At 36.8% G+C, this 14,685-nt stretch overlaps 1 protein-coding gene across 4 annotated transcripts in view; it reads right to left on the reverse strand.

Moving 5' to 3' along the window:
- The window catches only part of LOC139738730 (peroxisome proliferator-activated receptor alpha-like), a 55,480-nt gene that overhangs the window by 37,683 nt on the left and 3,112 nt on the right, over nt 1-14,685 (reverse strand). For 2 of the 4 annotated variants that reach the window (XM_071649371.1, XM_071649369.1), the window contains exons 2-3: nt 6,874-7,451; nt 2,643-2,702 (exon numbers count right to left, since the gene is read on the reverse strand). Coding sequence is in view for 3 of the 4 variants with exons in the window: in XM_071649369.1 (XP_071505470.1) it covers nt 2,643-2,649 (7 nt within the window). In the remaining variant the exon portion in view is untranslated. Of the gene's footprint in view, nt 1-2,642; nt 2,703-5,112; nt 5,227-6,873; nt 7,452-9,763; nt 9,790-14,685 lie in introns of those variants that run through there. The other 2 variants (XM_071649370.1, XM_071649368.1) reach the window with 2 other exon arrangements.

Here is a 14,685-nt window from a genome sequence, read left to right on the forward strand (position 1 = left end):
TGCGTGCTCTAGTTTCTGCTAGGGCAAGCCGCGCCGCGCAGCTGAGGGTTGATGACGTAACAAAAGGCCTCTATATTGGGAAATCGGGTGATTTTCAGCATGCATACGTACGGGTGGAAATCACTGATCTCTATGGAAGAACTAGATCATTGGTGAAAAGTAGCTGCTTGGGGGAGGTCTGCACTCTCAGAGTGCTTCTCTAGTTTGAAATGTGACAATATCTTTCTGATCTTCAATCAGCTTGCACATAACACGTGAAAAGAATCAATTCAGAAGATGGTGCAAAGGACTATGTTACCAACCCACAAACCCTCTTACGATTCATTTTGTACACGTGACAAAGTCATACCATGCCACTCATCAAGCATCAAGTTTCTTATCAAATTAGCACAATGGACAAAGAACTGCAGTTCATTACTTGAAGGAGTGGTTCACTCTCTGTTTCACACTATTGAATGCTCTAACATGTTTTTCATGTGAGCTAGAGTCCATTTACATTGATGATATCACAAGCAAGGTACAATGAACTATACAATCTGAAACTTGGAAATAGATCCTAGAGATGATGCAAAACTAGATCTCAGTTTTGATTGTTCCAGGCTATGGCTTTAGATGAGTTGCCCTCCTAACATTTGGATCTACACAAGTGGAGCAGGTACTGTAAAAGTGCGTGAGTAATTTTTCGCGCTCGGGTGAGATGAGTGTCGCATGTTTTTAATTCCATGGAATCAAGACATCAACTACAGAAACATTTGGCCAACAAAAGCATTTGCAGAGCTCTCTCATTTTCGTGCTAGTTTCTGGTCACGCAGAATGCGCAAAAAAAAAATCAACAGTATCCATTTACGGTAATTGCTTGTGATCAGACAGAACATATCCCGTGCAAAAGAACTATCATGAATCACATTGGCCACAGGATTAATGTCATTTTAATATGAAAGTCATACAAAATGTAACAGTCACACACACACACACACACACACAACAATCATACAGTGCACTGGATGTACAAAGCATGTAAAAGGTTCAACTGTACACTTCTAAGCACAGCACACTTATAGCAGCCCCCAGCTGATAAGACATATGGTAGAATTTTTATTTATCTATTTTTTTTTTAAGGTAAGGGTGAGTTTGAATCCTGGCAATGACCTTCTTTCCAGCATAATCTACAAGGCTGATATCGGGGAAAGCAAATGTGCATGACCATGGACTGAACAACCAAGCTTAGTTGGCTAACGAATGCTTTTGGATACATTTTGTGGGTTTGAGTAGTGGCAGCATCCCATGAAGTGCATTGCACAAAATGGCATTGAGTGTTGACATAGCATTACCATCTGCATCTAATCTCTAGTAATATTGACTACGTCAAGGTTAAGCTACACAAATTTTCTGAATAATTCAAAAACACTTTCTGTATTTCTGAAAGAGGGGATAAATACAAATGGATGTATCAGATTATGCTCTAAAAAAAAAGCAATACAGAGTGTGTGAAGCTAATACGATGGTATGTACATTTATTGTACATCTGAACCTCTGTTCTTCAACCTCTTGTGTCAATATGGCAGAGAGCCAGTATGGCAATGCATGGTGGAAAACAATGCCAAAGAAAGATCTGGCTACAGCATGCATGTAATTCACACCCTGTAGCAAGCAGACTCCATATCACTCACTATGTCTGAGTCTTTCAAACCCTGACAGGAAACTATATATTCTAGAGTTGTTCTAATCCTTTCTTTTTTAATTGTAATATTGTAAAACCCAAAATTGTATTTTGCAAGGAGCCAAAATTTGTAAAAGTAAAATGCACATGACAGTTTTTGTCTAGGCCTACACATGTTCAGTTTACTCGTAATTTTTTCACAGTCAACAATTCTCAAAAGACCCATGCCGTGAAACAGGCCTTCTGCCCCAATTCAGAAAAGTTCCAAAGTTTGTAATTTTATAGGTAAAATGCACATGAAATGTTTTTGTCTATACATTCAGTTCACTAGTAACCTTTTTTCAAGGTCAACAATTCTCAAAAGTCTCATACCACAAAAGTGGCCTCGGCTCCAATTCACAAAAGTTTCACACCATGAATGCTTCTGGTTTGACAGTATTACCTTAACCCGTTGAGGATGAGTCCCGAGTATACTCCGGCAAGTGTCTATGGGAAATGTGTGCTGTAGCAAAATCAGCGCGTCCTCAATGGGTTAATGACATATATGCTTGCATAGTATGCACAGAAAATCCAATGGGAATATCACAGGAGCTGAACTCCAAAAACTCTACCCTCCAGATGTCATGGTAAAGGGTCATCCAAAATGCATCTGCTCATATTTCAGCACATGTAGGCCTATGTATGTGTAGTGCTATAGGTTGATATCTCCCACCCTCCACATATTTGTACCCCCTTGAAAGTTACTGGATGCTCAGAATCCTGAAGATTCACAAGTGGATGATTTGTGGAAACACAGCTGTGCATAGAGTATGAAATATTACTCCATCACTCTCCCTTTCTCTATCTCTTGCTTCTTTTTTCTCACTCTCTTTCTGTCGATCCATCTATTTATAAAATCTATCTCACATCTCATATTCAGAATATCCTTCTTTCTAACACGCTTTTTTCCTAGAAAAAAAAATCAAAGGAGCTACAAACTCACCTGACATCTTCAGTGGTTTGGCCCTGGGTACCCTGACTTGAGCCTTTGGTTTGTGCAAGCCTGATAGCAGAGAACAGATTTAAAAAAACAACAACAAACAAACAGAAATTAAATACCTTGTTATTCTTCATCACAAGAACAAGTGACTGAAACATGAATTAATGTATAAAGATTGAAATATCTGACACTATCATACTGAAGCACAACACAGTCAGAAAAATTAGTAGATAATGGTATATCCTCTATATTATAAAAAGAACATGATTTGCAAGAAATTTAGATATGTTGTCAAGTTTGATGATTCAAACCCAAAATGTGTTGAGTGGTTACACATTTTTATCCATATTCCTTGAACTAAATTTGGTTTGACCTTTGATCCTTGACCTCTGACCCCATGGCAAATGATTTTCTTCAAATAATCACTATCTGGTAATACACATTCATCCATTTTCATGACAATAATTTGAGTCGTTTTTCAAAATATGGGAAAAAATAGTGACATTTTAGCAGCAAGGACGATTTGAACTCTAATTTGACACACAATAAACAAGAAATGTAAAAGTTACAAAAAGTGAAGAAGACAGCATTTTCATTTGATCTTTGACCCCATGGTCCAAATTTTCCTTACAGAATCACTGTGCAGTAATGATACAAGTTAATAAAATTGCATATAAATTCATTGAGTTATTCCAAGGCATTGAGCAAACAGTTTAATTTCAGTGCTCATTTAACAGTGTAAATTTAGCATTTGAACCTGACCTTTGACTCTAAACTTCCCAAGAGGATAATTGTTAGGCACCATAGCATACATATTACCAAGTGTCATTAAGCTAGCTGTAGACCCATTTCAGCGACAATAGGGAAAAAGTGGAATTTTAGCATTTTGTGGGACCTTTGACTTCATGGCCCCAAACTTCCTGTAGTGACCCTTTATATGGTGATTAAGTAATGTAAATGTCAGTCAATACACCAAGTTTCATGAAAATACCTTCAGGCATTGCAGATACACAGTACATATGAGGGAAATGGTGAAATTTTACTATCTGACCTTGACCTATGACCTTTGACCTTGAGCACATGCACCCACCAGATGATAAGCCCAGCTTCGTCTACTTGTACATCATACATAATGCCAAGTATTACTTGGCTACCTCAAAAATGGTTAAGTTTCATATTTTGTCCACAAAATCCATTTAATATGGACAGACAGACAGAAAAATGGACAGATGGATGGACAGACAAATGGACAGACAACCTGAAAAATTAATGCCTCAGGAGACTCCTTTTGAGGTGGAGGCATAAAAATATTCAGCAATTCTGAATAAATCCTTGACTGGACAGGAAATTCCAAGTTAAATATAAGCTTGAAAGCTGTCTTAAGAGTCTCATTTCACCTTCTTCACCTTTCTTAATTATCTTCTAAGTCTCTCTCTATTGCACTTTCTAAAGTATCAAATTCTCATCAAGACGCACCCAAGTAGGGACAGACAAGATCTTACAAGCTTAGAAAAAGCAATGTCCATTTTGTAAACAATATATGTGACATTATGCAGCAAATGGGTGCATATAAGACATTATGCAGCAAATGGGTGCATATAAGCTGTTTGCAAAAAAAAAAAAAAATGAAATCTCTTTCTATGAATGAGTGATAGTCGTTTGAACAACTACCTGTAAGATTAAGACACATGCCATTATTAATGTCTCACAAATTAATTTCCCATACAATCCTCATTATGAATCATTTGAATGTTTATTTTTATATTTCCTCTGAAACAATGACACAAACATGCAGATAACCCTTCTATCAATGATGTACACATCACATTTAATACTGTAAAATCTAAACAAATTTACATTGACAGTATTGAATCACTACAATTGCAATTAATGTCTATTCTTAAATTTCCAGTGTCGTGGACAAATTGGTTGTTAAAAACTAGCTATGAATTATCTAATTTTGTGTCATTCTGTACCCCATAATGTGGAGTTTCTCCAATCCTTCCTGCATATTTCAATAATTAATTACTAAAATAGAAGCATAATTAGTATTTCAAAATGCTTCATAGGATCGTCACATCATGAGAGTGATAGCTATATGTAATCACAGCCATTCAAAAGAATCACTGTACTTTTAGACAGACAGTCTCTTTAAAACAGGGGTGAATATTTAAGTTATCTTGACACCAATATTTTAGTCATGAACATGATTTGCTCCCTACATCTGAACAATATGGATGGTTGTCGAGATTCCACACCTCAGCAAATATACCAAGCTTTGTCTCACATGATATCAAGGCTCTATTGGTAACTCTTTTTTTTTTTTAATTCATGCCTAGCCTGAACATTCACTTTAACTTATAATATAAAGAATATAGAATAAACTTACAAAGCAAACTTTCAATTGTATGCCACCCCATATCTTGCACCTGATTAGAAAAAACTGAAACATATTGCCATGTATCATGCTCACCAGTCGCCATTACTGGGCAACAAGGCAGTCAGGATAGATTCAGTCAGGGACAGAGCGCACTAGATTATATTCCAAACAGAGCTCAGCGTCTCCATACGCCACAGCCACCGTGTTCTCAGACAGAATGAAAGTGTGATTCAGCACTATCAAGGAGTTTTATGGCCGTCATATATCAGCGGTGGTTCCGCCTTGCTGCACAAGGCAAATGCCAGGCAGGAAGTGTCAGTTCTTAGCAGCAGCGTTACTATGCACGAGAATCGGGCCTCAATTTGCCAAGACAATCCCATTTCCTAGCACTCGCATTTTATAAAAAAATGCTATCATGAAATGTGGTCAATGAAGCACAAGTTGTTCAACAAAAAAGCCCCCCAAAACAACATATCATATCCACTACTCTGTTACATTTGTACTTCAACACATGTAATACAACCCAATCAGATGAACCTCATATGTTCATCAAATATATGAGCACAACGAGGGCATATAATCTACAATTTTTTTACATATTGCATATTTCCTTACACAAAGTGTATGTTACAACGGAAAAAAACACCGACACATGTCAGTTATAAAGTGACCCTGCTCCTATGTTCTAGTTGATTTTGCTATTATACATTGTACTCTGCAATATACCCACTGGCACACTAGTATCACAAAAACTGTCCACAAATCAAGAAAGTTGCATCTGCCTCCGGAAGAAAGTGATACCGTAAAACTAGAAATGTTCATGTGGATTTTAATTTTGCAAATTTCGCCACAGCCAAGATTCGCAAAATCAAAATCCATGCAAAAGTTCTTGTCTACACTATAATGCGTATAGTGGGTGCCAGCACTTGGCAATTCACAAAAATTTCATGCTGGGAATATTGCTGTCGGCTCCAATTTCTGAAAATTTTATGCCATGAGTATTTCTTGCTTTACAGAACAGGTCAGATCATCTGCACACTGGATGAGGTGATATTACAAAGCTGTACATCTCTTAATGGCAGGCCGCCAAACCTTCACTAAATTCCATCTTTCGATAGTGAATTAAAGAATACATGAAGCAAAGCCCTTAACAATAAATTATTTAAGAGCTGTAATGACATAGGGACAAGCAGACCTTTTTCATGTGTTATGTTGTTTAACAAGGGAATGAAAATCATTAATACATTTTCTTTTTACTTTTTTTGCCTACTGACCAAATGGAAAGTTGAAAAAAAGTTCAGCATCCAGTAGTAACCCTTGAACTCTTAAAACTTTGTACAAATCTACTCAGCTCATCTATACAGCATTTAGCATACCTGGGTCACATATGAACAAAGTCCACAAAATAATTTTTTTTTGTTCTGAAATCATTTGGGGTATACAGCCAGACATAGAGACAGGATGGATGCCAATCTCAAGAGTGCCAGACAAAAATAATCATCCAGTTACACATTTTAGAATGAATAAGTACAAAGCACTTAATCATCAAAAACTGAAACTATATCTACTTTAAACCTGTAATTTTGTCCATTACCTCTCAACGTTTATGTATAGTTTCTTGTCTTTATCGGCATACATTCTTCATTCTGCCTACACATAATATCTTCTTTCAAGGAATTATGGATAAAAACCAAAGTTTGTCTAATTAGGTTTATATGGTAGTTTGCAATTACCAGTGCCATTCTGTTCATTAAATTTCCCCAATAAAGTAATCATAACCCTTTTCTGGGAAAACAACTCCCAGCACAAACTCATGAATGCATATTTCAATCACTTTAGAAACTTTGTACTCACTGTATGTAACCCTCTCAGCTCAGCCCAGGAGCAGATGATTAAACCAGTCTCAAGAAGTCAGTCTGAGCTGAAAACACAGCCAGCCCTTCTCCGGCCTTTACCACCGGCAGGGGAAAATTTACAGGGTCAGGTCAGCTCTGCTCTTTCAGCTTAATACAAGTCCCATCTCATGGCTGGGAGACACATGCTATGATGGTCGAGAACTTGGGCTTTCTGCATCAAAACAACCATGATGTTCTTCATATCCTGGTAGGAACAAGGCCAGGTCAGCTGTGGAAGAGATGCACTGCTCTGATTGGTGTAAGGACAAGACAGTGGGGAAAACGGTTGTGAAGTTCGCCGCCCGTTGCATCAAGAGTTTGGCTCGCTACTCCCTGCTTGAGGCCTCAAGAGCTGCCAGGGGAAAGACTAGTTCACAGTGAGAAGACTGGCGTGGTGTGTCTCTACAGCTTCACTCCACATACTATCATGTCTATGCCAGGGGGAAGAGCAACTTCACAGGACAGAATCTCCACTGCTATCAGAGCTGCTCGTTGCAAGGGGTAGTATAGGGGCCACTCACGTGCTTTGGTTCACATCTGTGATTATATGATGATAATGATAACAATAATACTATATGAATATCAATCTACTACTTGATAACAATTTGATATTATTAGTAGTACTACTGTTGCTATCAAATATATTATTATTAGTGTCAGCATCAAAATCATAGTGATAATGATGATTAATATGCTAATAGCAATGATAGCAATTATGATGGTAAGGATATAGTGGTTACAATACAACACCAATGATAAAAATGATAATGATAAAATAATAGGGCCTAATGTTTTATATTGTCATTATTTGTGTGAGCATGCAAACTGTACCGCAATGATGATAATGATAAAAATAGTAATGTCAGTCTGTATAACAGTAATGGTAGTAACAAAATACTTGTAGAATAATCTCCCTTCTCATTCATCTACAGAAGCCTCTTTCATGTATAAAGTACAGTGTACTATTTAACAAAAGGCCCTACCGTTATTATTATACCCCAGCATTCCAGATACCCATAATTTTAATACTAAGGCCAAAAGAGAGACAAAGTGAGCAAATCATTCTGTCCGGGAATGCTTATGTAAAACTAGAAATGTCGCTATGGCGACTGGTATGCCTCCGCCATAATGCACGATTCTCCTAATAGGTCTATAGTACATGTGGACAATGTGTGATTACATTTTCACAAAATTGGCAAAATATTAAAATGACATGTTTGTCACAAATGCATCGAATGTTTACCTTCCTTGACCTATGTTTAATTGGATGAATAGGAGAGCATGTACTTTAACTTCGACTTTGACCCTTTCATAAGTTTACGCACTTGAGTAATTTTCAAGGTATGGAGAAAAAGTGCAATTTCTGTATTGAACAGTAAATTGTTATCATTTTCATCTGGCCTTTGATTCATAAGAGAATCACTGTCAGGCCGAACATACATAAATATGTACTAAGTTTAAAGATTACTTGAGCCGCTTCCGAGATATGGAAAAAGTAGTAAGTTCAGCACTTTCACTTGATCTTTGACCTTCTTGGCAAAAAAAAAAAATCCCAGAGAATCTCTAGTGGGTAATATACATGCATACATTAAGTTTTAAAAAAATAATCCTGCTGGCATTGCATAAATATAAGGAAAATAGTAAAATTTCGAAGTATTGCCCTTGACCTTTGACCCCTGACCTTTGACCCCATAAACCCCAAATTCCCTAGCTAACTACTGACAGTCAGTACATGCATGTATACTTTGTTCCATAAAGATACTTTGAACAATTTCCAAGATACAGAGAAAAAAGTGAAATTTTAACATTTTACTTGACCTTTTGACCTTTGACCTTTTGACCTCATGACCCCAAACTTTCACCAAAGAATCTTAATTGGGTAATACATGTATACACTAATTTTCAAGAAAATATCTTCAGGCATTGCATAGATATGGGGGAAATAGTGCAATTTTAAGCATTTGAACTTGACCTTTTGACCTTTGACCTTGAGCATGTGCACCCAAAAGTTGATAGGCACAACTTCACCCCCTAATACACATACATGCCAAGTTTCATTAGTCTACCTCAAAAGGTTTTGATAGTTACCCTGTCCACAAAATTCATTACGGATGGACGGAAGGACGGACGGACGGAAGGACGGACGGACGGACGGACGGACGGACGGACAACCCGAAAACATAATGCCTCCGGCACCACTTCGTGGCGGAGGCATAAAAAAGGATTTGAACTAGCAAGCACAGGTTGTTTATGAGTCTGCAGTCATATACCACTGAAAACCAGAGAAAACAAAGTACAATGAAGAAAAAAAAAATATGCCAGTATGGAGTACAGAATTAGTATGATGAAATTCAACTGAATTCAGCATTGCAATCTTATGTTTTATTTCATATTTTACTTTAAATGTTAATCATAAGAGTTAACAACCTAAAAATGAATGATGATTATAAGCTCAGAGGCTTTATTGGTTGAGGCTTGAACAATCGGCATTGCTATCATCGCCATGCAGGTAAAAGTTCTTCATAGCTATGATTGGTGGTTATGGAGTAGATCCTATGATTGCTCAGTTGGAGAACAGAGGCATACGTTTCGATACATTTTTGTGTATAATGTACACAATGTGAAGCAGGTTTTTTTTTCAGTTCAATTCAAATTTACTTTTTATTTCCAAATTAAAAACATACTAACATACGCTTCACTCTTTTTTATAACAAAGAATAATGCTACCAATCTACTATGAAATGACCATAATATACAACAATAGAGAAACAATATTGATCATAATTTAACACTGATAATAAGTCATCAAAGTGAACAATATATAATATAGAGAAAATGGAAAGACTCACTGAAAAGACAATGCTTGTAATATATGGGCCCCTCAGAAATCAACACAGAAATACAGAAATTGGTTTGGAAGCACACTGTACATATGAGGAACAGAGTATACCATGTACAAAGACAGGACTAACATAACAACTAGAGAAGAGAACAGACAAGAATATAATACGGAGACAGCAACCTGCAAAATCATATATCGAAAAATAACACTTGAGGTTCTTTAAAAATAGCATGATATAGATATCTGTATTTTATCATAAAAGATTCCATGTTGCATTTTAAAGAATGAAAATGCATTAACTGGCCAATGCTACAGTATTTACTCACTAAGTAAATATCATTGTGTGTATATAAGATACATAACATATCAATCATATAGTTACTGTACATTTGTAACATACAAATTTGTACATTTCAGGTAAAGCAAACTCTTAAATTATAATTGGACATCAGCTAACCTTATCTCTATTCCCTCATTCTTGTGATGAACAACAACATAAAGTCATACAAATTATTAGAACAATACAGACAATTAACCTGTTGAAGACTAGTCCCGAGTATACTCAGGCAGATGTGTATGGGAATTGCGTATTATAGCAATATCAGCCCATCTTCAAAGGGTAAAAGATTAACCTATTCAACTAACAAGAATAAAAAAAGGAAGCATAAACGATTTAAATTCCTTCCTGTTTGTCGTCACTTCCACAAGCTGTTTCTATTACTTTTATATGTACTCAATCTATTTGATACATTACCGTAATAACTTTCACAACAAAGGATGCAGGTATGCAGACGTACCGGCAGGCAGATAGCGCACTCACAACAATTCTTGGACACTTCCACATTAACTGCGCATCTTTACTGTTTAAGAATTCATAGACTCTCTGAAAACTCCACTTCATCACTCACACTCTTGTGACAAAATAAAAAGAACTCACTCACAAACACACAGTTATATCAGCACACATAAAGATTGCCACACAACGGCTCTGAGAGGAAGGCTATTGTGCGGCACTGCCCCCTTCCCTCCTTTGATTTCATTGTCTGCGCGAGTAAACCAACTCTTGGCGAGGACTTGTGAGTTTACTGAGCCAGCAAGTCGTCATCGGGAGAGCAAACAGCCACATAATTAGGCCATGGTGTGTATGCAAATGACTTGTGACATCAGTCTGATGGACAAACATAACAAAGTGAAAAGGAAAGTAGGGCAACTCACACATAAAACATGGAAAGGGATGCTTTTCAATTTCGTAATGTGGACTTCTTCCATTTTGTACAGACTGTCACAGGGCATCTCACTCTAATTTTTTCCAGAACGCATACCAGTGATCTGTATTTTAGTACATGCCAATTGGCATGTACTAACATACATCATACATTTTGATCCCCACACACTATAAATATTGCGTGGCCTCTGCTGTATATTACTTTTATAAAGATAGCTCATACGCTTGAATTACGCTTAAAGTATCAAATCAGGACACTGCCACACCTTTTGTACTTAAAGTTGTCACAAGATTCCAGATTTTAAATTTAAGATATTTTCATGATTAAGTTCATACTGAGCCATGTAGATGTGTGGTGTTAAGTTATCTCTCTCCCCACCCCCTTTTTTTTGGGGGGGGGGGGGGAGGGGGGAGGTCTCAGTTTTGATACACGTGAACAAAGCCAGACATTTAAAAGGAGCATTACTACTCATGATTAGAATTCATGGATTGTGAGTCAGATTGTTAAAATAAAAAAGACTTGGTTTTGAGAAGTGCTGATTATTTTCCTTACCACAATATCTAAATTCTCTATGGGTCTATCCTGCTATCACTTTCATTCTTCCTGGAATTTTTCTTTTTTTTTCATGAGAAAAGCAAAAAAGAGTAACTTGGAGCTTATACACTTTAAAACATGATACCCTTTAAAAAGACATTTGAAGATTTTATACTACAGTACCATGGAATATTTCAGATGTTACAGAATACCTGTGATGTCATAAAAGACATTACAAGTCCAAATACGAAACATCAAGTTGAATGCCTCTGTAGTCTGTGTGTATTTCTAGTTCATTTTGTCCTCAATTTTCCTTGGACTGCACTTAATCACCACTTTTTATGAATACAGAGAAGGTGATCAGAATCTATGTAATAGATACAGGTCACTGCATGTAAATTCTCACTTCAAATGGCATCCTTTTCAAACTTACTTCTGACATATCCCAGCAAACACACAGTCAATGTCTACACTACCAAATATATTCCCATTGATGTAGGGATTAATGAACAGATGATGTATCTCAATGGCTCATACGAATTGGATAAAAACACCTTGCATGTAAATGGTTACGCCAAAGCATTTTTTTTTTTTTATCTGGCTACATATATTTGCACTTCCTGGTAAAACTGGCAGACCTCTTAAGAACAAAGGAGTCACTATGAACTCCAGAGACTGTGCAGTTTGATGTACAGTGTAAGCTATTTAGATGGTACTTGCTCCAATACACAGAGGATACAATGTAGATACTGAAACATGGACCAGAGTAGCTCTCAGGAAATAGGAGACCTATTCGACTCAAATTTCTTGGTGAAAATTATATTCACAACACCACAATCCTGAGCATGCTTGGAGGTGGGGGATTAAAAACCATGCTATGATCGTATCCAACAACCACGTTTGACCATTATTTCATTCAGTACACAAAACCTGATGAATGCTAAATGGTACAACTTTATCACCAGGTTACAAATGGAAATACAAGTGCAGGTTCATGTGGTTTGAACTGGTATCCAAGGGACAAAAGCAGGACCAAGAAAGCTGACAAATAATCACTCCATACCAGGACAAAACATTCCATTATAGTGAAAAAAAAACATGAGAGAATAATATGTGATCGTAGCATTCAGATGAGCATAATGTAGCAGGTTTTTGAAACTTCACTAAATAAAGCTACCCAGCTGCAGCACTTGTACACTGGAGAAGGAGTTTAAAGCACATTTGTGCGAGTTCATGCAATCTATGATTTGCACGTATTTAAACAAAATGCACAAAACTGTTCACTCAGTTGTTTTATTTTGTTTTGTTTTGTTTTGTTTTTATCAGTAATGCCATCTCTGTTGCCTGTGCCAATGAACTGAGAATTATTGTTTCCGTCTCGAGGCTTTATAGCTGTTTGCATCGCTATCATGAGAGGGTTCTTCCTGTCTCTTCGTTTCCTGGGACCTTACTACCAGCTTGCCATCACAGATTGTTTCTTTTTTTCTTTTCCTTTGTACAATTCCACATTCTTTTTAAGAATGTGATTTTTGACCCATTTAAAATCTATTGCTTGCAGAAAATTGGACCATGCAGTGCCCCATAACAAGAAATAGAGATTAACAAATTATGTTAAAGGCAGCAGGCTGAATCAGGTTTGAATATTAACTATATAATAACTATCACTGATGATTCAAAGATCCAGCTATTCCCATAGTATCAAGTCCTAACAAGATGGTACATTAAAACGACAAAGACATATCATGCTTCAAAAATGTTAGGTATAATGGTCCCCAGTATGGGAAAGAATTTTAAATCTATTAGAGTTACTGATAATTCATATTTAACCATAGTTTCAGGAGGTTAAGGTGCCACTTAGTCTCACATTAGGACAGCGTACATGTACACTAGTAACTGCTCAGCTGATGAAACAATAAGTGGTATTAGAATTTTTTCTACCAACGATGCAGTATTCTTTAAAGGAATGTCTTTAAACAATGACTCAAACCCATTTTACTGGTACAGTTTTATTGACTTAATCAGATATTTGACATAGTTTTTGAGTCTCAAAAGAAAACATTCAGGCATCAACAGAAGTTTATGCAAGTAGATCTTGTAGTCTTTGTACGTAGCAAGCATACCATTTATGTAATGTTGAGTGCAATCACTTTGATCACTTGCTTAACCCAGTTGATGTTTCTTAAATTTGAACAGATTTTGGTGTGGTTATTAATACATTGAACGCAGACCTTATAGTTTCTTTGTTATTTTGAATAAAGTGACCGAGACTGAAATAGGAGAAGACTGGAAATAAGAAGAGATTTTGGCTCAGATCAGCATTTGGAGGGATGAAGACATTTTCCCAGCCGTGGAAAGAACTACACTGAACCGATTCTAGTAGCTCAAAATTTGAAAGCACGGGCTCAGGTGGCGAATAGTTGACCTCAAGTCAAATTTTGATGCATGCACAGGTACATGTTAAGTTTTTGCCAATGACGGCCACCCAAATTTTGAAATATTTGACAGTGACAACAATGAATCAAAGAGACGCGACTCTGATCGCCACTCAAATCATTATTTCTTTTCTTTTTTAATATGATAATAACATGTACACCTAATTTTGGTACCTTCTATTCTCAGCAGTTCAATCTAAGTACAGATTTCACTGCATCAGCCGACCAAGTTTACTTTAAATGTACATTGACGGTGACATTGAAGAATATGCCAGATTCAATTACAAAGAAATTAATTATAATTAATTATGCTCTACAGATCATCAAAATTACAACATGAGTAAGTTAATTTGAATATTGCTGAAGCAGTGACGATAAAAATACTGGGCACCATATGCTATTCCTGTCTACTTTGCATTGATGACCATCACATCATAGCTGAGACAAGTGACGCAGCAGCCATCCTTGCTAGAAAAGCTGTGCACAATGGGAGAATTATTGAACTTAGGGTTACTTACAGTAACCCTGCATCGATGTATGTTCCCAGTACTGGTGACTGCAAATCTTTGAAAAACTTTGGATTACAGTTGACTTATGCTCATAGTCATCTAAATCTTAGGGAGTGTCTTGACATGGGTATAGCTCCTTCCTCGTAGCAAACTGGACCATGATTACATAGGGTCGTCCACGAGGGGTTTCAGCATGTCGCTGCAATATGCTCAAATTCATGTGTGACA

The sequence above is a fragment of the Diadema antillarum genome, unplaced genomic scaffold, assembly GCF_040938485.1.
Source record: "Diadema antillarum isolate AM-2024a unplaced genomic scaffold, OU_Dant_1.0 seq00000766_RagTag, whole genome shotgun sequence".
Taxonomy (NCBI): domain Eukaryota; kingdom Metazoa; phylum Echinodermata; class Echinoidea; order Diadematoida; family Diadematidae; genus Diadema; species Diadema antillarum.